The 25,856-nt window shown below is 43.4% G+C and overlaps 1 protein-coding gene across 1 annotated transcript; it reads left to right on the top strand.

Moving 5' to 3' along the window:
- Positions 1 to 2,750: 2,750 nt before the first annotated feature.
- ITM2A (integral membrane protein 2A) lies at positions 2,751 to 23,363 on the top strand. The gene is made up of 6 exons (XM_063142066.1): positions 2,751 to 2,997; positions 13,105 to 13,236; positions 14,980 to 15,168; positions 17,685 to 17,795; positions 20,122 to 20,272; positions 22,277 to 23,363. Exons 1-6 carry the CDS (start codon positions 2,914 to 2,916, stop codon positions 22,363 to 22,365), a joined length of 756 nt encoding a protein of 251 aa, XP_062998136.1. The 5' UTR covers positions 2,751 to 2,913; the 3' UTR covers positions 22,366 to 23,363.
- Positions 23,364 to 25,856: the final 2,493 nt, after the last annotated feature.

Raw genomic sequence — 25,856 nt, 5'->3', positions numbered from 1 at the left:
TTTAAATAGAAAGACAATATGTCTCAACATAGTGGGGGAGACTGTGACCAGGTGACCACCTGTTCACCAGGTGTTCAAGTACTAACTTTTGATGGGTAACTACAAGGTTCCTGTTCTTCCATCTCATTGTTCTTTATGTTTAAACTGAGGTGGAGAAACCTTCAATCCGCAGGATCGGGCAAGCTGTGCCCTCCCTCCTGGATGTTTGAGCCTGCAACTCCCACAGTCCCTCACCATTACCTATTCTGGATAGGGCTGATGGGAATTATAGGCCAAAACATCTAGAGGGCCACAATTTGCTCACCCTTCATTAGAAGATGCCTTCGAATAGAGCAGTGGTCTTCAACCAGTGGGTCATGACCCAAAAATGGGTTGCGGGATCAGTCCAGGTCCAGATGGGTCAGGGCAAAGGTGTTGCTGTCATGTTGGGCAATTGTGAAAGTGGGTCCCATGTTGCAGGTTGGGAATCTGTAAAATAGGATATATGGCCACCCAAGTTCTACATGCAGGCAACCTTTTTCTGGAGAGTTAGTGTGTTAGTGTAGTGATTGGTGGATGGGTGTGTGTGTCAGTATGCCATTTCAGTGCTCCCTGTATATGTGAATAGGGCAATTCACATTTATAGTAGATAGGGTGTGCATGTTACTCCTACACAGACTCAGCTTTCATTCTTCTCTGTGTTCACATCTGCGTTGTTCCTCAGCTGCCAATTATCAATGGTTGAGAATTTAGGTGATGTAAATGCTTGCATTTGAATGAGGTTGTAGTACTAAGCGTTTACGTGTTACCCGCACTATTTGAAGAGGAAATAATGTATTTTCTTGCTCTCACTAAAAGAGCACCACTATGATCAAGGAGATCTTTATGTCACCTGATAGTACACACATTTACCCAGATGTAATTCCCACTGGGTTTAGTGGGGCTTACTTACAAGCAAGTGTGCAGGCAGGCTTAGCGAGAATGTTGGTAAAATGTCAAAATAGTGTCCAGGGAGAGAGAACCAAAAGTGAAACAGCCTTTGAACAAACGTATTTTACAAGCTAGTCACTTATCATAAAGGTGTGTTTGGTAAAATCACATAATGTAACTCTGAAGGGTAAAGTCGAGGCCTGTGATGCAACCCAGTATTGGCAGACTAAATGGTAAGAAAGAACCTAGTAGAAATTAAGGGAAATCAAAGATCCTTGTCTCTACTTTATTATATGCTTGCAGAACATATACTAAACAACCGAGCCATCTTAATTTTGTTGTCTTCAATATATGAAGGTGTCTCAGACACTGGGACAGTACTTGTTCACCTCAGAGAGTGGATGTTTTGGCTGAAGCCAGACTGGAAATAATATTATTTGCTCCTTGATCCCAGATACATGGAACTGGTAGTATGGTAGCGCTCCAAACATTGTTTACTATGTACAGCACCATGTATACTGATGGTGCTATATAAATAAATAAATAAATGTCAGACACTGTCCTTATTCATTACTTAGCTGTTCCTTCCCTTGAAGCCGATTCTGAGGCCATGAAACCTTCTGATTCAGAAAGATTAAAAAAGAATGTGACTCTTTCTCCAAATGCTATCCAAATATTAAAAAAGAATGTCAAAAATATACACAGAAGCCACTGACACACACATTTTACATGTGGTTTCCCTAACTGATATGTAGTTGATTTATCAGATTACCTCACAAGAGATTAAACATCATTTTCCACTCCTACGTGCACATGATGCAATAAGCTTAGGGAAGAGATAAACCTTATCTGAGCAGTGAGCAAATCTGAGATATTGCTGCAGTCTGTCATTACCAAATCAGGCCTCAAGAAGGGGAACATATTTGATAGAAGGCATCCTGTCTAACTCTACTCCCCCTTTCCCCAATCATGCTGGGTGACAGAAGCTGGGAGGTGTAGTCCTTAATATCTGGAGGGCACCAAGTTGGGGAAAGCTGGTTTATTCCATGCTGGAATATTGACTAGGGGTCCTTTTCAGTGTTTGCAGCCTCTTTTAATATTGAAACAACATCCCAGGGAAACCAAATTACTTCATTGTCCGCCCTTGGGTTGGGAAAAAAAGGCTTTCTCCTTGTTTTTCGTTGGCTGCTGTACAAAATTAGCTTCAACCTAGGCTAATGCCTCAGCCTTCTTTAGGAGAAAGGTGCCGGGGCAACAACCAGACCAATGAACAGCACCGGCTTCTTCTCCATGCTATGACATTGAATGTCTGTGTTTCTATTGTGACACCCTCAGCCTATAGCGGGTGCACTCTCTTCTTCCTCCCTTTGAGCCCTTCGTTCTGTTGCCTGTGATTGGCTCTCAGCTGAAACGGGGACGTTGGAGGGAATGAGGAGAAGAGGGAGCCTGATGGCGCATGCGCAATCTGCCAGGGCAACAACCTCGCCAGCCAACGCGTCTTCTTCTGCCTGTGCTTCTATCCTGAACCCTTCGGCCTGTAGGGAGCGCTCTCTCTCCCTCCTCCTCCTCCTCCTCCTCCCTCCCTCGCGTTGTCTGTGATTGGCTCTCCGCTAAAACTTCGGAGGAGGGGGAAACCCGGAGAGCTCGACTGCGCACGCGCATCGGCGGTAGCCTCGGCGCGAGGCGAAAACAGCCGATCCGCCCACCAACGGCTCCCACGCCCCATTGCCGCGCATGCGCTCACGAGCCATCGGGTGGGGGGGGCAGGTGACGCGAGAGGGATTGAAAGCGAGCGAGAGAGAGAAATGATTCTGGCTCCTCCCTCCCTATTAGGCTCCGCCCTTCCCGCGAGGTGAGCGAGGGAGAGGCCGCTGCGCAGCAACCGGAGCCGCCGTAGGAAGAAGCGGAGGCGCCAGTGCGGACGACCACAGGCACCGAGGCGCAGCAGCAGCAGCAGCAGACCGAGAAGGAGGAGGAGGAGGAGGCCCGACCGCCGCCGCCGCCATGGTGAAGATCGCTTTCCAGTCGCCCTTCGCCCAGAAGGACGAGCCCAAGAAGGAGGCGGCCGAGGCGCTGGTGACCGACAAGGTGAGCGAGGCGCTGCCTGCGCCATTGGCCGAGGTGGCCGCCATTTTGTGGTGTGGGGAAAAGAAGCACAGCGGGGTGAGGGAGACGGGGCGGGGGGGGGGAAAGGGAGTCCCTCTCCCCCCTCTCTCAGCACAACGCCACACTCGGGGCACAAAATGGAGGCGCTGCCTCCCCTCCTCTCCCCCTCTTCTCTTCTCCTCCCCTCTTCTCCTCCCCCTCCCCTCCCCCTCTTCTCCTCCCCCTCCCCTCCCCCTCTTCTCCTCCTCCTCCTCTCCTCTACCCCTCTTCTCCCCCTCCCCTCCCTCTCCCCCCTCTTCTCTTCTCCTCTCCCCCCCAAAAAAAATCCCCCTGGCTTTCCTCTTCATGATTCCCTTTCTATTACCCCCTCCTTCCCTCACCCCTCTTTATCGTCTCCAGCCTTCTCAGTCCTCAGGGGAGGAATTTATTTATTCATTTGTTTATTTATTCGGTTGGCGTTTTTTGTTTTTTTTTTAAAGAGGGTTTCTTTAGGGTGGCGCCTATGAAAAGGAGGACAAGGCTCCTGTGTCTTTTAAAGTCGGATAGAAAAGGGGATTTCAGCAGGTGTCGTTTGAATGCATGCAGCACCTGGCGAGATTTTGTCCTTCTCATAACAGTTAAAGCTGCAGGGGCCCTGCGTGCAAAAGAGAGGAGGGCTCCTGCAGCTTTAACTATCGCGATGAGGAGGGGATTTCACCAGATGCTGCCTGCATACAAATGACACCTCCTGAAAAAACCCTTTTCTCTATACAACAGTAACCCTAGTTTCTTGGCTAAATGTCTTAATGTGGGTTGAGGGGTTTTAATGGAATTGTTTTATATGTTATTGTAAAGCACCTCGATGCCAGAAATGGTGAGGCGGCGCTATAAAAATGCTTTGAATGGAATAAATAAAATAAATAATAAAATAAATTCCTGGAGGAGAAGGCAATCCAGGGCTACCAGTCCCGATGGCCCTGGGCTGCCTACAGAGGCAAGTTTATCTGTACGCCACCCTGAGATCTTAATGATATGGGGCGGGATGCAAATGTTTTAAATAAATAAGTTTATACCTGTGGGTAGGGTGTCCCTATGGAAAGGGATGACAGGGCTCCTACATTTTTTTAACAGTTGCAGAGAAAGGGGGTGGGGTGTTCAGCCCGGTGTCGTCTTGTCTGCATGCAGCACCTGGTGAAAAACTCTCTTCTTCATCGCAGCAATTGTAGCTGCAGGAGCCTTGCCGTCTTTTGCATCTGGTCACGCTCGGCAGAGCTCCTGCAGCGTTCACTGTTGGGATGAAGGAAGAGATTTCAGCAGGTGCTGCATGCATGCAAAGGACATATGCTGAAATTCCCTTTTCTCTGCCACTGTTGAAAGATACAGGAACCCTGTTCTCCTTTTCATTTGGTCACCCTACCTAAGTGCGCCAGTTGCTGGGGAACATGGGAGCGAGGGTCCTCTTGCATTCGTGGCCTATATGCACCAGTTATTGAGGAACATGGGTGGGAATGTGCTGTTGCAGTTGTGGGTTCCTGGTCAACAGCTGGGTGGCCGCTATTTGAACAGAGTGCTGCACTAGATGGACCCTCGGCCTGATCCAGCACGACTATTGTTATGTTTATTTTCTATGTAGAATAATGTGCATTTCGTTTAAACTTCTAAGACCCACCTGAAGCTGGCCATGTAGCTGGGGCCTCCCCCCCCCCCATATATTTGGAAGGTGCAGTGCTGCTGTTGTGGCTCATTGTAAATCAAGCTGGTTTAGTGGGTCTCCTCTGGAGCCCATCTAGGATGCACCCCATGTAGCTGGTGCTGAGCCCCGTTAAAAGGCAGCTGCAGAATTTCCCCAATCACTCCACATATTTTGGACTACAGCTTCCAATAAACCCCAGCCAGCATGGCCAAGACTGGGGAATTACGGGAATTGTAGTCCAAAACATCTGGTGGGCACCTGGTTACCTACCACAGAGGGTATGCAGGTGGGCTTGCTCCACAGAAGTGTGTGTGTGTATATATGTAGCCATTGCCAAACAAACCCTGTAGCTGCTGCCTTCCCAGAGATCAACAGTAGGTCAGAGGCTTTGCATGCAGGGGTTTCTAGGTTTACTCTCCAGCTACAGAAGGGTCTGTGGGAATGAGTGCAAAAAATAGAGACCCCCCAAGAGCTACTTCCAGTTAAAACCACACCATTGGGTTTGAAACAATGTGCTGGGACCTACAAGTAAGGCACACCCATGTAATTAGGTGGGGCATGTCTGGGGCTGCCATTATATAAACAGTCACTTATTATCATGGGGACTTCTTCCTTGTCTTTCAAACACTTTCCCAGGGTGCCTCACCAAAAATATATACATTGAAAAATGCAATAAAATATTTGCAATCCAATATATTAAATTAAGCGGGCATAGGATTGTAGTCTAATGCTTCTCTGGAGTCCTCTGTAATGCCCCTCCTCACCAGTGCAACAGGGACCCCACTTCTAATTCTTTTGAACTGTTCATGTTCATCTACCTGTTTTTGTGTTTAGGCCAGATGTAAGAGATTCTGGCTCCTCTAACTTTAGTACGTGCACAGAAAGGGGAACCTGGGTTGGTGCAGGCTCTCAGAACTTCAGCTGTGCCTACTGAAATTTTCTTTTCTCCGTGGAACAACATGTAAGAATATAAGAAGAGCCTTGATGGATCAGACCTTGCAAGGGTCCACCTAAACCAGCACTTTGTTGAAGCAGTGGCCAACCAGCTGTCAACCAGGAACCCACAAACAGGACATGAGTGCAACGGTACTCTCCCACCCATGTTCCCCAGCAACTGGTGAACATAGGCTTTTTGCCTCTGCTACTGGAGGTAGCCCATAGTCATCAAGGCCCTTGATGGCTTTCTGCTCAAGGAATTTATAAAACCCCTTTCTAAAGCCTTGCCTTCTTTTTTCCCAAGCTAAACAATCTCAGCTATTGTAACCTTCCCTCATAAGGGAGCTTCTCCAGCCCTTTGATCATTTTAGTTGCCATTTTCTGCAACTGTTGTTTATAAGCTTCCTCAAAAGTTCTTAGCTTAAACGGCGAATATGTTTATAATGTAACTAAAAGAAGCTTGTCCTATTTTGCCAAAAAAATATTTTTAAACAACGAAGAAAACATGGGTCAGGCAGTGACCTACTTCTGGTTCCAGGTTTTGCAGCTGAGTACTACAGATCTGCTTGGATTGGTAGCTGCTCTCCAGGGCCTTAGAGGTTTTGTATCTTTTAACTGACATCCTTTTGTAGTTCTATAGAGACTGAGTTCAAACTTGGGAGTCCTACAAAGATTCCCTCTGCCATACCATTGAGCTATGAAAGGAAAGGTTGTGTGTATTTAATATTTGTGTGTATTTAAATGCATGGGAATTATGCATTTTACTCTTAATCCCTGACAGCACATTGCATAGGTGCAAAGCTGTCCCCCCCCCCCCCCTCTGAACTGAGACATGCTGTAGAAAGTGGGTTTGGAGGCTTCGGTAGGGTCTTGACCTGCAATGAAAGGTTAGGTTGAGGTTTCACCAGAAATAACAGGAGTGGAAACTGGGGGTGCGTATGTTTGTACACAGCCTGTTTCATATTTCTTTTGGTCACAGATCTTCTGGAGGGCTGTGGGTGATTGTTATTTGAATTGAAGAAGCTAATAATTCTTATTACAAAATACCCCATTTACCAGAGCTCTGACTAATGCTTAACTTTAAAAAAACCAAAAAAAACCAGAAGCTGCTTTGTTGACAGTGTACATGTTTGTGCATGATTGCATTTGGAGATTGTTGCAAGCGTTCTTTTCGCTGTGCCTTCATATACTGGAAAGCTGCAGGCAATTGAACCCCCTTCTTTTTTGTTTTTGTAATTGGTGTTGCTGCTCACAGTCTGTTTGCAACATGTAAAGTGGCCCAGGTGATAGCTGCTACATCCACAAGACCAGAGGTGGGCATCCACTAAATCTGTGGCCCTCTGCATGTTTTGGCCTAACTTCCATCAGCCCTAACCAATGGTAAGGGGTGATGGAAGTTGTAGGACAAAACATATAGAGGGTCACAAAATGCCCATCCCTACACTATGGCTCAGGACCAGGTTATTTGAAAGAATGTATTCTCCCTTATGAGCCTGCCCATGCTTTAAGACCTTCTGGAGAAGCCCTTCGTCCCACCATCTTCACAGGCGCGCTTGGTGGGAACATGGGGGAGGGCCTTCTCGGTGGCTGCTCCAGTGCTCTGAAACTCTCTTCCCAGGGAAGCTAGACTGTCTGGCTCCCTCCTTGATAGGCTTTTGGAAGCAGGCAAAAACGTGTTTGCTCCAGCAGGCCTTTGGAGAATAATCTGGTCCTCCATCTATGTTAATGCCTTATAATTTTGTCGTGTATTTTGAACGTTTATGTTTACATAATTTTTTTGTACATTTTTTCCCTAGGTTTTACAATGTATGTTTTAAACTTTGTAAGACTGCCTTGAGGCCCAGTATTGGGCAAAAGGCGGGATACAAATAAATATTATTATAATAACAGACTGTACACTGTCACATTGGAAATGGTTACATTTCATAGCACAACATATGCATACAGTGAAAAGTGTGGTTGGCCATAGCTACCCTGTGGTATATACAAGCATCTCTCTCCACACCTCTCTGATGAATTCAGGAAGAGCAGTTGTTGGTTTACCCACACACGGTGAAATACATGCATGTCAGCACTTCAGCTATGATGATAGTGTATGATACATTCTTAAGCCACAGTTTGTATAGCCTCTGTATATAGCAGGGCTGGGCCTTGAACTCCTGAACCCAAGTCCGCATCTCTAGCAGCCAGTGCACACTGGCTACATTCCTAAACTATATGTGCTTCTCTTTCTGTGTGTGTATTTATATAATTATAGGTGCAATCTAAGCTCCATAATAGCCAGTTATTGGCTATTTTCATTTGTAGAATTCTGCTTCAACTAAGGATATGGTGTTGTGGGTGAGTGGCACTTCACCATAACATCTACTTCCTATCTGTTTAAACCTCCAGGGCAGTAGTCCAATATCTCAAAGTCCAAATATTTGTTTATCTTCACATTCTTATGTAAGGATTTGAGTGCGGTGGTTTCATGAGTGTCAGTGCTGTAGTTGTAGTTAACTTAAAATATCCCATGAGTTCATGGTGGATTATCTTTTAAAACCAAATAAAATCTAAGTTGCATAAAAACTGAAAGTAGTCTCTTAATAAACTAATCTAGATTTGGGCTGCAATCTTATACACTCTTATCTAGGAGTAAGCCCCATTGGACACAGTAGGATGTCTGAGAAAGAAATATACATGTGAATGGGATGTCACCATGTGTCAGTTCTGATAGAAGGGCCCTGCATTAAATTCAGACTTGTGGGGACCTAGTTGTGTCTTCAGATGTGCGGTGGTGTCTCAAAATTATGGCTGGAGATTAAGCTGTGATCCCCTGCACATGAGCACCCACGTTTTCCTTTAGCAAAACATAATAAAGATCAGATGTTGCCTTACCCAAAAGGAGTTTGATTAGACCATCTTGTCTAGTTTCCTGTCTGGCAGCCAGATAAGAAGTAGAGGCTCCTTTCCAACATCAAATGGGGAAGTTGCCTTGTTTGTCACAGATGTTTCCTCTGGCCTTAATCTACTTTCATTTTAAGTCAAGTGACTGTGCACTGAATCAAAATGTTCATGGACTCTGTTTTTCTTTTGTTTTCCCTTTATACTTCCAGCAACAAGTTGGAGACCTGCTTTTCTGCTGTGTTGCAATTCATTTTCCAGTTTCTGCAAGCCAATGCGTTACTAGGGATTAACTTTGCGATTCAGCAGTTGTGAATATTCACATAATTCAGAGGGTGGAGGCGACAGATCAGGAGCAGAGTATGTGTAATCTCCCAGGTTTGGTCCCTGTCATCTCCAGTCAAAAGGTCTGTGGGAAAAGTGGGAAAGATTTCTCCCCGAGCCTGTGGGTGTGCTGCTGAAAAGTCTATCCCAGCAGTCTGTCCCCAGGTCCATTTCTCCCAGCCTAGCTCTGATGCTAGATGTTGTGTATCCACTACCCATATCTCTCTTTTTAATGCGTTGAATTGTGTCCTGCACCAACCACCTCTAGACATAATTGGGTCTGGCCTGTGCTTGAGGACATGGGTCCTGCCACTGTTTGAAACTTAAAACAGAAAGCACTAGGTAAGGTGGACCAAAGGTCTGACTTGGGTATAAGACAAGTTTTGTGTTTGGACATGTAGCTCTTAGTACCATAACAACATTTTGCAGGTGATTTCTTGACAAGATGAATGTTCACCTAGAGTATGAGTTAGCCAATTCATTTGCAGGCTCATTTAATACCAAGTATTAAGTAGACGTACATGACAGATTCTCGGTGGGTGAGATTACTAATCAGAAAATGCAATATTTTTATTATTTAAGCATTTTTATGCTGCCGTTCAGCCAAAAAAGGCTCTCACAGCGGCTTACAAAAGTATTTCTTGACAGTCCTTGCCCACAGGCTTACAATCTAAAAGACATCTGTTTGCCTGTAACATTCTGATACTATTTTTGATAAATGCACTGTGGAAGAGAATGCAGAACTAAGTGGTGCTAATGCTTTTACTATCTGTAGTCCTATAAAAATAAAATTCAGAGGTAAAGTTAAAACACCTCATGTTGTAAAGAGCCAAATGTTACATTTACTGCTTCCTGGGTCCCGCCCCCCCTTCCCTCTGGCATCTGTGGGTTAAGAGCTTACTGAAAGCAAGATAGGTAACTCTGTTATCCTCTTCAGAAGAATGTTTGGTGTCTGGCTTTTCAGTGTTTTTTTTTAAAAATGTTGCTTGTTAAGTTCCTTGCAGAATATATAGGCTAAAAATAGAGATTTGTAAATATTCTAGTCTTGGTATTTGCTCATATGTAGCTTTACGTTTATGTCTTGGGAGACCTCTAACATGTACTATAATCTTGAATGTTCCCTTAGACTAGTGCATAAGAAGTCATAAAATGTGTACCTAAAGAAGATTCCTGCATAAGTGGACCAAGCAAATAAAATCTGACTGTTCTCCATTGTTTCAAAAGCTGATATGGAAATAACCAGTGTTGCTTGAAATTCCTTCTGAACCCTGTGAGAGATCTGCGTTTCTTGCTTACACAGTTAATTCAGTGGTATCTGCTCTTCTCTTGCTTACAATTAAAAGGCTCTGGGCAGGTTACAACCTGAATATTTGATGCCTGACTTTCAATTTTCCAAGGCGCTTGCATTCAGCTATGTGACACATTTAAAGCTAGAAAAAGCATCCTGGTTTTTTACATGCTAGTATTAAATTTCAAGGTAGTGGGCAAGCTATTGAATGAAATCTTCCTGCCTTGTACATACCCATATAGACCCTTCATGAAACTTGATTATACCTATGGAGCAGAACCACAGTTGTACTGGGCAAATACCTGGATTTTGGAATAATTCAACCCAGACTAATTATTAGATGCACACACATTTTGGCTGTTAGCTTTAGTGTCTTTCTACTAGATTCTTTTAACTAAAAATTCTAGCACTCGTTATTGGCACTCATACTTGCTCGAACAGGATATTTTAGTTTCTGGAAAGTACCAGATTATTTTTGCATACAGAATATGTTCTCACTCTGCTGCTGACTCTTTCTTTCCTATAGCTCATGGTGTGTTCCTCTTCTAAACCTGAGGGTGGACAGATAGAGAAGGGAGACCTCTCATCTTACTACTTTTGGGGGAGGTTTTACAGTGCTTCCAACCCTTAAATTGGGGTAGTTGAGAATCCATTAAAAATAGCTGAATTTTTCTGAACTCCAATAACATTTTAAAACCAGAGCATAACACAACAGTTAAAGTGAAAGACACTTAAAATCTTGCTTAAATGTAATTGATGCTCTGTCGATTATTCTAGGCCATGAGTGACACTGAGCTAGACTGTTCTATGTAGAATTGTGGTGTGGGAACTCTTCCTCTCTAAGTCAGGCATTATGAACATGAGCTGTGCAATATTATGGGCTTGATACTAAGAGCCAGGTGGGATTCTGACCTTGGCTTCAAAAGATGGTGTACCAACAGTAGTCCACATTTTGAAGCAGAAATAAATGTGTTTTTGTGCATTGCAGTTTTCCTTTTAATCCCCCTTGCCACACAAGTGCTGTTGAATGAGCAATGCTGTATTTCATACTCCCAAATGTTCTGCTTATTTTTAATTAGTTCAGCCAGTTAATGTATAGTTTTGGGGGAAAGCTGAAATGTAAGTAGAAAACATGACCTAGGACCAGTTTTATATTATTGAAGTTTTGTCTTGATTTAAATCCATCATGGTCCTCAACTTTTAGATTAATTAAAAACATAGAGAATTATCAGAAGTGATGCTGGGTAGATGTTTCTAGCGGTCCCTTCTGGAGCAACAATCTGACCTTGAGTAGTGTTGAACCTGAGCTCTCAAGTGCTACAGATCTTATGAACACTGATGGTCTATGTAAGCTGAAGTTGTCTCAAAGAAGAGCTCAGTGTTACACATAACCTAGTATGGTCAAGTCCAATCACATCAGGCATTGTGGAAAGAAGTCTAGTCTCTCCAATAGCGCACTCAGCAGGAGCAGTTGTTAATCTGGCCTCTGAGTTTGTGAAACTCCCTGGGAATTTTTTTATATAAGGCCGTTCTATTCTTCCCTGTCACTTGTACTTAGCCCACTGGCGCTCTTTAGATCTGGGGTGGAGAACCTCATCCTTGTGGGCCAAATTCATCCCTCTGGGGTGTCCCAGATGGCCATGCCCCCTTTTGGACCATCGCTGATCATTCGGTGACTTTTTTTTGTGTGTGCTTTTTCTCCCCGTTCTAAGAGATTGAAAGGTCTCTCAAGTTTCAGTTGCTGGCAGTAGCAGCTTTAAGCTTCAATATGCTGGTATTTGTTTTGTAATTTTGGACCCATCCTCTTGGCTTCTGGTCATGCTCCCTTTGCCTTTGGTCCCAATTGCCGCTGGAATGCAGCCCTCAAGAGCTTTCTCCAAAATTGAATTTGCCCCTCAGCTGGTAGTGCTTCCCCATCCCTGCTTAAATAGTTTGTAGCAGCACTGGCAATAGCTTGATGTTTTGTTCCATAGTAGAGAAGGTGGGAAATAGTGTTAAAACCCTTACCTGCACCAAAAGCCTATCTGCCCTTTCAGAACCACTTGGCTTCCCTATGGAAGAGGCCGGCATGTTTCTTCTTTCAGTTGGATTTTGAGGGAATTTCTCAGAGTACAGGGCTTCAGTGCTTACCTTACTGTAAGGAGGTGGCTGAGGGGTTTGTGTGTGCTTTTTCTCTCTATCATTTTTGTCCTGGCAGTCTCTCCATCTGTTAATCTTTAAACGCCACCCACCCCCTGCCCTGAAGACTTAACCAGGACTTCCTCCCTGGGGGCTTTCCGATGCTGCTGCTTGCTGAGGGTCTGAAAGCTGAAAGACATTTTTGCTTTTGCTTTGTTGTTACTAAAAGAATAACTTCAACAACTCCTGGCTCAGTTTTCAGGCACCCAACCCCTGCATCCCACGAATGGCTGGAAATAAATAGATCAAAAAAATCGGCACTCTGCTATTAAAAACCAAATTGCCTAAAACCTTGGAAAATTGATGTAGAATGTGGGCAGTCATATCCTTATGTAAACTATGATGCTCCCATTTTAGTGGCCTAGTAAAGACCTGGTCTCAAGGCACATGAGATAACAACCTTGCAGAAGCTAAGCAGGTCTGGGTCTGGTCAGCGCTTGGAGGGGAGACTGCGTGGGAACCACTTGTAGCAATTTTGAGTTCTGCAGTGAAAGAACGGTAAGATATAAATGTAATAAATAATTAGGAAGACAGAATACATGTTATCATAATTCTTGACGTTAACGTGGAATGATTATCCATCTGCAGCCTTTAAAGGGGCATGCAGTGTGCATTGAGCCTTTTATTTGTGTTTAAATCCTTCTGTCAAAGCGTTCCTCAAGATCCTTGTCTGGCACCTCATCTTTCTCGTTGAAGGGTGGGATCATCCTGTTGATTCAAGGTCAGGAGTAATGAAAGAGAATCTGGTGTTCAAGGCTACAAAGTACTTAAGTGTTTGCTCTCTGTGTTTTCTCCCTGTGTTCTAAAGGATCCAGAAGTTGCAACGCATGGCCATGAACATTCATCTGGAAGGTGTCTGCTGACCCTTCTGGGTCTTGCCTTCATTTTAGCAGGAGTGGTGGTTGGCGGAGCCTGCATCTACAAGTACTTCATGCCAAGGGTAATTAAAACAAAATCCTCTCTTTCTTTCTTCTTCTTTTTCTGGAATAAAGTTGACAAAACAAACACTTTGAAGCAAAATATTCCACGCCCTGTAAGCATGACATGTAATCGAGTTCGAACGTGGATGTAAACATAAAGCTGGCATCCCAAAGCTGTGACGGTGAGGAATCATGAAACCAGGACCTCTGTATGGGGTGTGTGACTAGAGTGGGAAAAGCTCCCTTTCTTCCCTTGTGTGTTCCCTTTCCAAGCCAATGTCTCGGGAATGGAGGGAAGGAGGTGTGAGCAGCCCCCGTCCTTCCTTCCTTCTTTTTGCCCTTGGTCAGCTTTAGTTCTGGCCTCTCCCTCTCAGTCCACAAAGTGCAGAGGGCACGCATATCTCCTACGGCCCTTCTGTCTCTTAATCAGTGCGTCTCAAAGGATCTCGGATGACCAGCTCACTTCGTCTTTCATTGCCTCTTTCCATGGCCCCTTTGGCAGAGCTAGTCTCTATGGCTTCCCTGTTTGTTATGGCGGCAGGCAGACCGTCTGCTGAAGTGCTCTGGGATGGTAAGTTGGAGGCCAAGCTAGGAGTTCCCGAACAAAATTACAGTTTCTGAAATAACTTTTTTGAACTGATCAAGAGCATTAAAAACGGGCAAACAAAATACAATTCCTATGTCTACTTATAAAAACACTTACATCCTGAGTTAGGTAAGCTTTAAAGGGCTGGGAAATTCAGGACAGTTAAAAGGAAGTGCTTCTTCTCACAACATAAAGTTTTATTTTTTATTTTCATTTCATCTTGTACACCGCTCTGAAATTTTTCAATGGGGAGCAGTATATAAATATTCTAAATAAATAAATAATACAGTGGAATTTGCTACCACAAGTTGTAGTGATGAAGGGCTTTGAAAGGGGATTAGATTCCTGGAAATTAAGGCTATCAAAGGATACTAGTCCTGATGCATATGTGCTATCTCCAGCGTCCGAGGCAGCATGCCCGTATATGCCAGTTGCTAAGGCACATGTGCGAGAGGGTGGCTTTGCATGGGGCTTTCCGCAGGCAGCTAGTTGGCCACTGTATGAGCAGAATGCTAGACTAGATAGGCCTTTGGTCTAAGTCATCATAACTCTTGTTATTGTGTTATGGGAAATGAAGACGGCAGTGGCTGGAGGCCCTCACTTTGCTTTGAAGCAATCCCAGCTTCCAGTAAGAATTGTTAAGAATGCCTTTAAAGTTGTCGTTTTTAAAATTAAAATAAAAGAGTGGTTGGGGCATCTCAGTGGTTGCCCAGAGAAGTGTCCCAGGGCGAATCGATGCCCATGGGCACCGATTTGTCTAACTTTGGAATATCTCCACAGAACCTGCCATTACATGTCAAATGATTTAATTCAGGTAGTGCTACATAAATTGGAAGACTGCTAAAATGCATTCTAATTGGGAGAAATGAGTGTTTTCTCTTTTTTCAACCATGGCCCTACATTCCCCCCCCCCCCAGTGGTTTGGCAGGAGAGGGAGAGGCTTAAAGTGGGCTTGGGGCTGACACCTTCAACGAGCTTCTGCAGTGCTTGCCTGGTTTTAGGGAAGCGAGAGACCCATTTCGACCATTTCCAGTATCGCGTCTTCCCCTTCCCTTCAGGAGTTACCCTATGAGCAATTCCACAGCACTGTACTGACCTGTGTGTAGTGAGCTGCTTCTGTACGCGTGTTAATCTACCCCTAAAGAAGGCATTCTAGCTGATTACTTCTGTTTTTTAGCACAAACCGTTCCGTGGGCAAATGTGCTATGTGGGAGAGGAGAACCAAGATCGTGCGAAGGAGCCATACTTCCTGCCCATTGCCGAAGAAGCGGATATCCGAGAGGCTGATAACGTAGCCATCATTGATGTCCCTGTTCCAAAATTCTCCGACAGTGATCCTGCAGCTATTGTTCATGATTTTGACAGGGTGAGTTGTATAAAATCTGCTAAGTTTGGGGGAGGGTAGCGCAATAAACAGCTTCCCATCAACTCTTCAAATAGAACACCATATATTTGCAATTATCCTTCCCAGTTGCTCACTTTGATTTTGACTCACATTAGTCACCTGCCAATCAAACCCTAGGTAGGACAACAAACCATGAGGGTTAGCCATAGGTTAAATAAACCATGGTCTTGTGTTATATATGAACCCAGTCTCTTGGGTTGCTTCCAGACTTAAATCATGCTTAAAGTCCACCCATTGAATAGGACTTAACTAAAGTCTTAGTGATTTCTGTGGGTCTGCTTTGATTGAACCAGGATCAATTTAACAAAGAATCATCTTTGGCCAGCTGATATGAACTCTTCAGCTTTTAATTAGAAATGCAAACAGCCTTGCAAAGAACTGTTACCATTTGTGCTGCTGGCCTGGAACCCCATGGAAGAAAAGAAGTATCCAGCCTTAGTTTGATACTTTCTCTCGCTCCGTTTTTAATTTCTATTAATTCATTATTTATATGTTGTCTTTGGCAGCTAGGAGAAATCCTTTCAGTTTTAACACTTCTGTGGCTATAAGGGTTTCAAATGGAAAGAGACCCATAGGTAAGATAATTGACTGTACAAGCATTCTCCTGTGGAGTTGCTAGCTATATAATTTATTCTGGTGAGTGAATTTCTCAAAGCTGGAGTCTAGCCAGAGCAGAGGGATGTGTTTTGGTAGTTGCTATAGCCTGTCCAATGATAGAATATGTTGGTTATGCTACAGGTTTATTAAGCAATAATCCTTATATCTTCTTTGAAAGAAAGCTTGTGCTGAAATACTGAGTGTAATAAGAACCAGACTGGTGGTGCAGGGAGAGGTCCTTGCATCCTGCATCCCTCAGCTTGTTGCTTGATTTGAGTCCAGTTTGGGACAGAAGAGCTTCTTCCCCCATTTTATTGTTTGTTACACCTCGGGAAGGAAAGGAAAGGAACCTCTCGTGCAAGCAGTTGAGTCATTGCTGACTCCTAGAGGGATGCCTGCTTTCGCTGACGTTTTCTTGGCAGACTTTGTAGCGGGGTGGTTTGCCGTTGCCTTCCCCAGTCGCAGTTCCCTTTCCCCCAGCTAGCTGGGTACTCATTTTACCGACCTCAGAAGGGTGGAAGGCTGAGTCGACCTGAGCTGGCTGCCTGAGAACCAGCTTCCGCTGGGATCGAACTCAGGCCGTGGGGAGAGTTTCGGCTGCAGTAAGTGCCGCTTACCACTCTGCGCCACCTCTGAGGCAACATAAAAAAGACGACTGGGCATTGCTGCTCCCTTTGTACCCAGTGTCTTTTTCCATTCCAGATAAAGTCTAGCAAATAATTCTGTCATAACCACAGTTGAGTGGGTTTGTTTGTTTTTGCAACATACACTGCAAAATACCATATACCTGTCCCTTTAAGTAATGCTATCCTCATTATTCAGTGTTTCAAAAAGTGCTGGAGTATTTTTCTCTCTCTTCCGATTAGTATTTAGCACAGTCGTAAGCTTGTTTTCAGAGGACAGCTGTACATTTCCATCTTTTTGCAAGTTGTGATTGTACAAGAGCATACGCCTAAAATGGTACCTTATCTCTGCCTTTTACCCCTTGTGTTCTGAGTCATAAGTTCATTATTTGCCCATCACCTATCTTCACTATTGACTCCAAAAGCTTATCGTTCCTCCCTGACTTAAGTGATTAAGGGCAAAAACCTCTGCCTGTTTAGACAGGAAAAAAAGTCGTACAAATCCCAGCATTCCCCAGTCAGCATTGTAGGACTTTTTTTTGTCTAAATATGTGCAGGATCCCATTTAAAAATACTGTACTTCATGTGTATTTGAAAGCTACCAGGATCTGTCTGCCAATAATTTAAAAAAGGCAACAGATTGGTTTCCTTCCTCCAATGGAAGGAGCTTCCTCTGACAGAAGGGCTCCTAACGGTTGGAAGGAGGGAATCTTTGGATACAGTCCACTGCTGTAAGAGATTCGGATTTGAAGTTCCAAAGCATGGCGGCCATTTTATGTGCAGTCCGCCATTTTCTGCACAGCTCTAGAGTGAAGAGGGGAAAAGGCCCTACAGCAGCTCCCAGCATGCATTGCAGCCAATCAGAGAGCAGCATTGTCTTTGCCATGGCAGTCATGTGAGTGATGCTGTGTCATTTAGAGACTTATGGACTAAGCCTTTGTTCTCATTTAAGAGTACTTTGTTGTTTTTTAAGAATAGAAAGGGAAAGTTACAAAAAAGCCCAGACCTACACAGATTGATGCAGCACCTAAATACCTCCCACTTTATGAAAATGAAAGCCGAACACTACCCACTTTTCATATCCCTGCAGGAATCTTGTACAACCCAAGTTTTTTTCTCTTTAAATTACTTCCATCATTTCGTTAAGTTCACCTGTCAAACACTTGGCACACCTCTGTAAGTGTTTATTTAAAACAATGGTCAGAAGCTAAAGCATGTAAGCCAAATTGCTAACCTTTCTTGTGCATCTTCTTGTAGCTCCTGACTGCCTACCTTGACCTGCAGCTCGGCAACTGCTATGTGATCCCTCTGAACACATCCATTGTTATGCCACCACGGAATTTGATGGATCTCTTCGCAAAATTAGCGGTGTGTATTACTTTGCTTGTCCTTGGCACAATAAAGTCTTAGCCCATAGATTATTATTATTATTATTTATTTATATAGCACCATTAATGTACGTGGTGCTGTACAGAGTAAAACAATAAATAGCAGGACCCTGCCGCATAGGCTTACATTCTAATAAAATCATAATAAAGCAATAAGGAGGGTAAGAGAATGCACCAAACAGGCAGTATAAAAGTCAGAACAAAATCAAGTTTTAAAAGCTTTAGGAAAAAGAAAAGTTTTTAGCTGAGCTTTAAAAGCTGCGATTGAACTTGTAGTTCTCAAATGTTCTGGAAGAGCGTTCCAGGCGTAAGGGGCAGCCGAAGAGGAAGGACGAAGCCGAGCAAGGGAAGTGGAGACCCTTGGGCAGGTGAGGAACATGGCATCAGAGGAGCGAAGAGCACGAGCAGGGCAATAGTGTGAGATGAGAGAGGAAAGATAGGAAGGAGCTAGACAGTGAAAAGCTTTGTAGGTCAACAGGAGAAGTTTATATTGGATTCTGAAGTGAATTGGAAGCCAATGAAGAGATTTCAGAAGTGGAGTTACATGGTCAGAGCGGCGAGCCAAGAAGATGATCTTTGCGGCAGAGTGGTGAACAGAAACCAACGGACTGATGTGAGAAGAAGGAAGGCTAGTGAGAAGAAGGTTGCAGTAGTCCAACCGAGAAATAACCAATGCATGAACAAGAGTCTTGGCAGAAAAGACAGACAAAAATGATCGAATCCTGGCAATATTATACAGAAAAAAACGACAGGATTTAGCTACTGCCTCAATATGAGGAATAAGGAGAGCGAGGAATCAAATATAAAGCCAAGACATAGATGGCGCCTTCCTTTCGCTTATGACTTCATAATGCCCTTTGCAAACTTTGTAGCAGGACAATGTTGCACAACTGATGGCTTTTGAGACGATTTGAAGTATTGATACTGAAGGTGTACGCATAGCCTACAATCAGAGATTAGGGCAGTTGTTGTTCAAAACCTTTGGAGGTCACTAGGTTGCTTACCATTTCTATATCTTAATTGCACTATTTCTTTATTATTTTACTTGTTATAAGTTGGGGGTCGCTACCCAAAGCAGCCAAGCTGAGGAGTAAAAACTGAGACTTCCTTCCAAGTAAATGTTTTCATCTGAGTTTTTAAAAAGTCAGAATTACATATCCTATCCAACAGTCCAGAGAAGAATCGCTCAAATATACCATGCATGTGTGTATCTTTCAGTATAGTCCTAGCTAATATAAACCTCCAATACCTTCCACACTTGAAAGTTAGTAATGTGCAATCTTACACCTATTAAGAAAGGGGAAATAATTACACCAAGAAATTTATACATGACTAATAAGTCAGGATCCAAGTGTGATGCATGTAGCCAATCCTAATTAAGATGCCTTGGGGTATGCAGCCTTCAAACCCTTTTCCAACCGACTGAAACTGATAACATGAAGCTTACGATTTTTCTCTGATGTTCAGTTAATGTAAAAGAGGAGGATCCAGAACATAGTAAATATTATGCTATTTAACAAGAGAAGCAATTTTTAACGTCACTGTCTTTGAAATATGTCTCAAGGACGTCTGAAGACTAAACTTCCTTCTGAGTAAGCATATTAAGGATCAGTGTTTTCAAATACCAAAAGCCACCTGTGGCTGTTGAACGTTGGCTGCCTTTGCTAAACTGTCTGATGTACTCGGGCAAACCTTGTTGACTTCAGGGAGAAGAGATTAGCAGTGTCCCCAGAAGGCTTCCGTGGTGACTATTTTTCATAATCTTGTTTGCAGGAGGTACACTCTGCATGGAAATAGCTTATCTCTAGCCAAGTAATGGCTGAACTGAGAGCTAAGCATTTAGTTCCTGGAAGACTTTTTTTAAAAAAAAAAACTTTGGCACCTTGTGGATTGGCTTTTCCCATTTCTGGTGAAATGGGAAATTTCCAGATGGGAAATTTTCCCATCTGGAAATGGGCATAAACAGCTGGGACTTCTAAAGTATGACCTAATTTGAAACAGCAGCAAAACTTGCTTGCTTGGTGACCTTGGTGTAAATCAAAATGGCTCCCTCTCCTTGGCTTTTGGCCTTGTCGCCTCCCTAATAGGACTTTGGGGGGTGGGGTGTCTGCATGGAGGAAGGTTAGAGTGAGTCAGGATGGAGCTTACAGCCGTTTTCATAATAGCTGTGGTCTTTGAAGCAGAATTCTTCCTTAGCTCCAAGATCCTTCCTTTGTTGACAGTGGGTTTCATAGATGACTTTAGGTATGAATTGGAAAAACCCCCAGCAAGTGTTCATATCATTGATGTTTTGTGTCTTTCCATAGACTGGTTCTTATTTGCCTCAGACTTACCTTGTTCGTGAAGAAATGGTTGTGACAGAAGCGATCGATAATGTGTCTGATCTGGGCATATTCATTTACCAGCTCTGTGTCGGGAAGGATACTTTCAGACTTCAGCGCAGAGATAAGATAATTGGTGAGTATTTCAGTTAGGATGGAAGTGTCCTGCCTTTAGGAGTTGAAAACAAAACCTTAAATGGGAATCCTGTGAGTTTACTGAAAGAGTTTTGTGTTTAGTCATATATCTAGCAATTCCTCTTTCATTCTCTTCTAATGGAGGAGAGTTTTCTTTTTAAAGCCTGGCTTGCATCAGAAAGTGGTTGTACAGTGAGGTTGGCATTGAACGAAACTCCAGCGAGAGGTCAGAATTCACACTTCTGGCAGTGGTCAATGTCATTGTGAAGTCAGGACTTGTTTGTGTATAAATAAGATCTTGGGACAGGCAAAGGGGGGAAGTATTGCTCAAGATCTGGAAGTGCTACAGCAGTTGAGTTGCGCCATCAAATAGCCTAACACTTCCTTTCTTGCTAATACTTGGTAGGGAGGTGGGTCCTAACTTGATTGCTTCAGTATTTAGCCAATAAAAAGAGGGGCAGCAGATAATTTCCATGGTTGGAAAATGTGTTATACCATCTGTCACACACACCTTTTGCTGACATGTACACAGAAGGACGCTGTGAAATGTCCTGAAGTCACACTTAATAGGATATCGGCAGGTTAAAGTCATATTTTCCTAGGGAGAATCAAAAGCAGTACTTTTCAGGCTGTGATCTGAAGAACCTTGGGGTGTCCCTGGACACGGGGCTTCCATGCTTCTGCAGGGAGGATGCCTGCTCACTGCAGCATGAGTTACTGAGAACATTTTAAGTTCTTGAAAAGGCTGATATGCCTCCCGCTCTATTCCAGGAACAAATTGCCTGGGTATCAACCTTTTGAGAAAGAGCACTTCAAATTCTTTCACCCACCTACTTTTGCATTGGCGGTCTTACCCTGCTGCCTATTTGGACAGATGAATGCCTAGAAGCTTAGATGACCCACACAGCCACTTCGCAAAGGTGTGGCCAGGTCATGTCCATACACCAAATTGCAGAGATTCCTTAAAGCCTTATTGTACCCTCCTTGCTGAATGTTTCAGTCGACACCTTAAAAACCAGTACATGGATCTTGAAAGCTAATGTTTCTGAGGCAGTCTCGATGTCGCACTCGTCACAAGGTTGACACCCCTTTGTCATACAGAATTATTTGCTGCTGCATAGTCGCCGTGTCACAAGTTTCCCATCTACAGAGGCGTTCACTGGTGGTGACAGGGCGGTTAGCGACATGATTCCAATTTGCACTGTGAGTTCTGAACAATATGGCCACAGGGTGGGCAATCATAGAATAGTAGAATTGGAAGGGGCCTATAAGGCCATCGAGTCCAACCCCCCGCTCAGTACAGGATGCTCATCTCATGATGAATGCAATATCCAGACTGGCTTTGTGGCAGCTGTATTGATAATAGTATTCGCAGCCATGCTTTCTAATCATTCCCTTGAAAGTTAACACACACACACACACACACCCAAAGCCATACTTTAACCAGGCAAGTGAAAACTGCCGACACTATTGCTGGTTTTTCTCCGCCGTCTTTCGGGAAAAGCTGGGATACTCTTAACATTTGGTCACTCCGTCTTGAAGAGCGTACTTTCAATTCCGTGGCCTGGTTGCAGCCACACATGCTTCCAAAGGTCCACGTCCGTACTGATAACTTCAATTATATTTAGCTATTGGTAGAAATTGCTTCCTCATTTTTCAGTTAGTGACTTAAAACACCAGGACATTGCACTGCCCTTATTGATGCAGCTACTTTTCCTGTAAGACGCTCGTTCTGCAAAGACGTAGCAGCGGGGAGAGTTTGGAAAGAACTAAATTAGGATAACTTTATCCTGCATATGAAAGTAACGGTAGGAAATTCCTTATTTGTTCTAACATGCTCAGGAGAGCTCTGAAAAATAACCCTGCCTTCCAAAAGCATGTGTCTCTCACATCTCATTTAACTTTCATGGCTTTCCCCTGAAGAATTCCAGGAACTGTAGCTTGAGGGTCCCTGTTCTCCTCTGTGACATACTCTATGCAACTGATGGTCTTTTTCTCTATCCAGGCCTCCAAAAACGCTCGGCTGAGAAGTGCCATACAATCCGGCACTTTGAAAACTCCTTTGTGGTTGAAACCAAGATCTGTGAGCAATGAAAAGTATGGGTGGAAAGTGACAATCGTGCATCTTCATTAAGAAGCCCAAGCTTTACATCTTAAACTTCAGAATTAAAAAGTGCAGTGATAATCAAAAGCCTTATGCTTTTTTGTGAATTGCTTAGATTTAAAAAAAAAGAAAAGGAAGCAAACTCCAAATTCACCATACATTTTCCCCCCCTTTGGATCCCCGGTGCTGCTAAATTTTCTAGATACCAATTTTGAATGGAAACTAACATTTAAACAGGTAACCTCTTACTCACCTGAATGTCTGTTTCAGACTTTCTTTTTAAAGCGGGAATGTAAGTACTGAATTCCTGCATAGAAATGTAATCTAATCACCACCTGACTTCACAAAATGATAAAACTAATGTATTAATCCTTGGTTTGCACATTTTTGCATAGATCTGTAAAATTGTTCTGCACTTGGTCTCCTAGTAGAAAAGACCACATCAAGACTCCTAAGGTTTTTTTTTCAACTTCATGTGTGAAGCATGTAAACTTTAACCTTGGTAATCAACAAGCAGCTAACATGGCTTTTTTCATTTTGTGCAATTACTGTATTGAATTTGTATGTATATTTGGAACCTTCCCTGAGCTGACCCTGCTAGCTCTTTTCTCTTCTGATTTTTCATGATATTTAGTTGTATATCCACGCACAGTTACTCTTTACAAGCTTTTGCGTTAGTATTTTGGCTCTTGAATAGTTTCAACATCATAACTACAAGCTTATGTAATTACAACCTGATTTGGCCCAATTGTCAATGTTTCTGTAGCTGTAAATTCCCTCCCAGCCCTATCTTATGAAACTTTTAGAGCAGAACTTCTTATAAACAAGGTAGCACTAATACTGCAGGCGAAAGTATTATCTTTGCTTAGGACTATGGTAAAAGGTGGTAAAAGGGATTGCTAGTGAGCTGCTATAATGAGTGTTTTATAAGGGACTTTATATTTCACACAAACTCTGCAACCCTCTAATAAATGTTTCTCTAAGACTATGGTGGTGGTCTCTCTTTACGGTAAAAGTAAGTGCGAAGCAAACATGTTAACACTGCCATGATTTCCGGCATGTCACTTGTGTCCACAGAATGGCTGTCGTATCTATGTATCCTGTAGTCTGTATCCTAGTGCAGGATATAATATATTGGGTGCACAATAGAGATGTTTTGAGTTGATCTTTAGCGTTCATTGTTCTGAAGTTGTCAGCGTGCCTGGTGAGCACCAAAGCCAAAAAGAGTGAATAAGATATCCAGTAGCTGGACTCTTGAGATTCCTTGCGTTTCCTGTTGACTAACAGAGAATAAACCGCATACTGTTGGAGAATAAAATCCACCTAATGTAGGCTGCAGAATTCAGGTTTCCTTGAGGGAGATCTTGGCTGTTCTTTTAGAAATCCCTCCCCTCCCAGTAAGCTTTCATTGTCCCTCTTGCCACGCTACAAACCGAAAGTGGTGCTCTTCACAATCAGACCTCTTGGGTCATGCAGAACAATGAAATATCTCATTGGCATTAACCAGTTCTTTCAGGAATATAATAGACATTATGATGTATAATATATATTAGGCAAATTCTCCCTCAAGGAAACCTGAATTCTGCAGCCTAAATTACAGAAACCGCTTATGCATATTTTATTCATGGAATCATAGAATAGTAGAGTTGGAAGGGGCCTATAAGGTTGAGTCCAACCTCCTGCTTAATGCAGGAATCTGCCTTAAAGCAGACCTGACAGATGGCTGTCCAGCTGCCTCTTGAATGCCTCTAATGTGGGAGAACACACAACCTCCCTAGGTCATTGGTTCCATTATCGTTCTGGTCTTAACAGCCACGAAGGTTTTCCTGATGTCCAGCCGGAATCTGGCTTCCTGTAACTTGAGCCCATTATTCCATGTCCTGCACTCTGGGGGGATCAAGAAGAGATCCTGGCCCTCCTCTGTGTGACAACCTTTCAAGTCCTTGAAGAGTGCTGTCATGTCTCCCCTCAATCTTCTCTTCTCCAGGTTAAACATGCCCAGTCCTTTCAGCCTCTCCTCATAGGGCTTTGTTTCCAGACCCCTAATCATCCTCGTTGCCCTCCTATGAACATGCTCCAGCTTGTCTGCATCCTTCTCGAAGTGTGGTGCCCTGAACTGAATGCAGTACTCATTATGAGGCCTAGTTGGCAGTCTGTTTTTATGGATTTTTTTCCTTTATTCTGTCCATTTTGTGTGGTGTTTTTCCTCGTACGTTGCCTTGAGAGAGTTCCCACCATCAGAGGCAGCCTAGATAGATACTTGGTCCTTTGCTCTTCCGCAAGGTTGGCACCTGCAGACAAATAGCCATCAATGGGCTCCCTGGAACCATAGCTTCACTTTTTTTTATGTTCACTATGCAATGTCTGTTCCCTGCGAAATCTCCCAACATAGTAGCTTTGAGTTTTTCATCCCTCACCTTGAGTCTTCAGTAAACTACTGCTACTTGTCCACTAGATGGCGAAGTTGGCAAAATAATGGAAAGAAACGCATAGAAAGGGTGCGTACTGGAAAATGCTGTGTTCAGGATGCTCGGGACATGTTCCGCATTAAGTAATGTGTCGGCGATTTTCTGGTAATAGAGGGACCCTCCCACATCTCAGAGATCAACACAATAAGGTGATTTTATATTTGAGTAGCAGGAAGCCTTCCTTTATGTTCTCAGGCTATAAACACCACTTCACCCATGATAACAAAAATAGCCCCCCACCCCACCCCAAGTGGCTTAACTTTTTAAATGATTACCGTATTTCTTCGATTCTAAGACACCATCGATTGTAAGACGCACACTAATTTCAGTACTACCAACAGAAAAAAACTTTGATTCTAAGAAATAAACGCACCCGCGATTCTAAGACGCACCCCATTTTTAGAGATGTTTATATGGGGGAAAAAGTGCGTCTTAGAATCGAAGAAATGCGGTATTAATGTGTGTTTAGTTGTCTGAAAACATACTTAAAAGTCATAACTGTCCGAGACCGCTAGATTTGTATGGGCTGTTAGGCAGTCAAAAGCTCTTTATACCTCACCGAAATTAGCAGAGACCAAGGGACTTGTTTTTTCCAGTAGTTTATGGTCATAAGGGTTTGTTCTGCAGTGAGTACTCATGATAGAACTTGAACAAAAAGGCTTTTTACACTAACCGACAACATGTGTGGATCACTGTAGTATTCTGCTCTTATTCTAATATTCCCGCTTACACATTTGAGGTTTATGGCTGGAAATATTTTCGTGACCCACTCAGTGTGATCTTTAACAAATACATTGGTTGTTGGGACACTGTTTTGTGTAAGGGCTGCTGAACTGATTAACTATGCCAGGCAATCTTGAAATGGACAAAATTTGCAGGTTGAACATTAGGATCACATTCAACGGTACGGTAATATCCTTTTGATAGAAGCGACTCAAATATGACGAAGCGGTGAGCAAGCTTTAGGGTTCACCAGCATTGTTCTTTAGGGTGGGGTTGGGGGTGAGAGTGTT

Source organism: Elgaria multicarinata, chromosome 15, assembly GCF_023053635.1.
Source record: "Elgaria multicarinata webbii isolate HBS135686 ecotype San Diego chromosome 15, rElgMul1.1.pri, whole genome shotgun sequence".
NCBI classification, from domain to species: Eukaryota; Metazoa; Chordata; class Lepidosauria; order Squamata; family Anguidae; genus Elgaria; species Elgaria multicarinata.
The sequence above is the reverse complement of the archived record's forward strand: the minus strand, read 5'-3'. Positions and strand labels throughout refer to the sequence as shown.

What these genes read in the sequence shown, in the direction of transcription:
- ITM2A (XM_063142066.1), top strand. Translation starts at nt 2,914, where the DNA reads ATGGTGAAGATCGCTTTCCAGTCGCCCTTCGCCCAGAAGGACGAGCCC. An exon ending in AGGCGCTGGTGACCGACAAG is followed by an intron (nt 2,998 to 13,104) that starts GTGAGCGAGGCG and finishes TGTGTTCTAAAG; the next exon opens with GATCCAGAAGTTGCAACGCA. An exon ending in TTGTTCATGATTTTGACAGG is followed by an intron (nt 15,169 to 17,684) that starts GTGAGTTGTATA and finishes ATCTTCTTGTAG; the next exon opens with CTCCTGACTGCCTACCTTGA.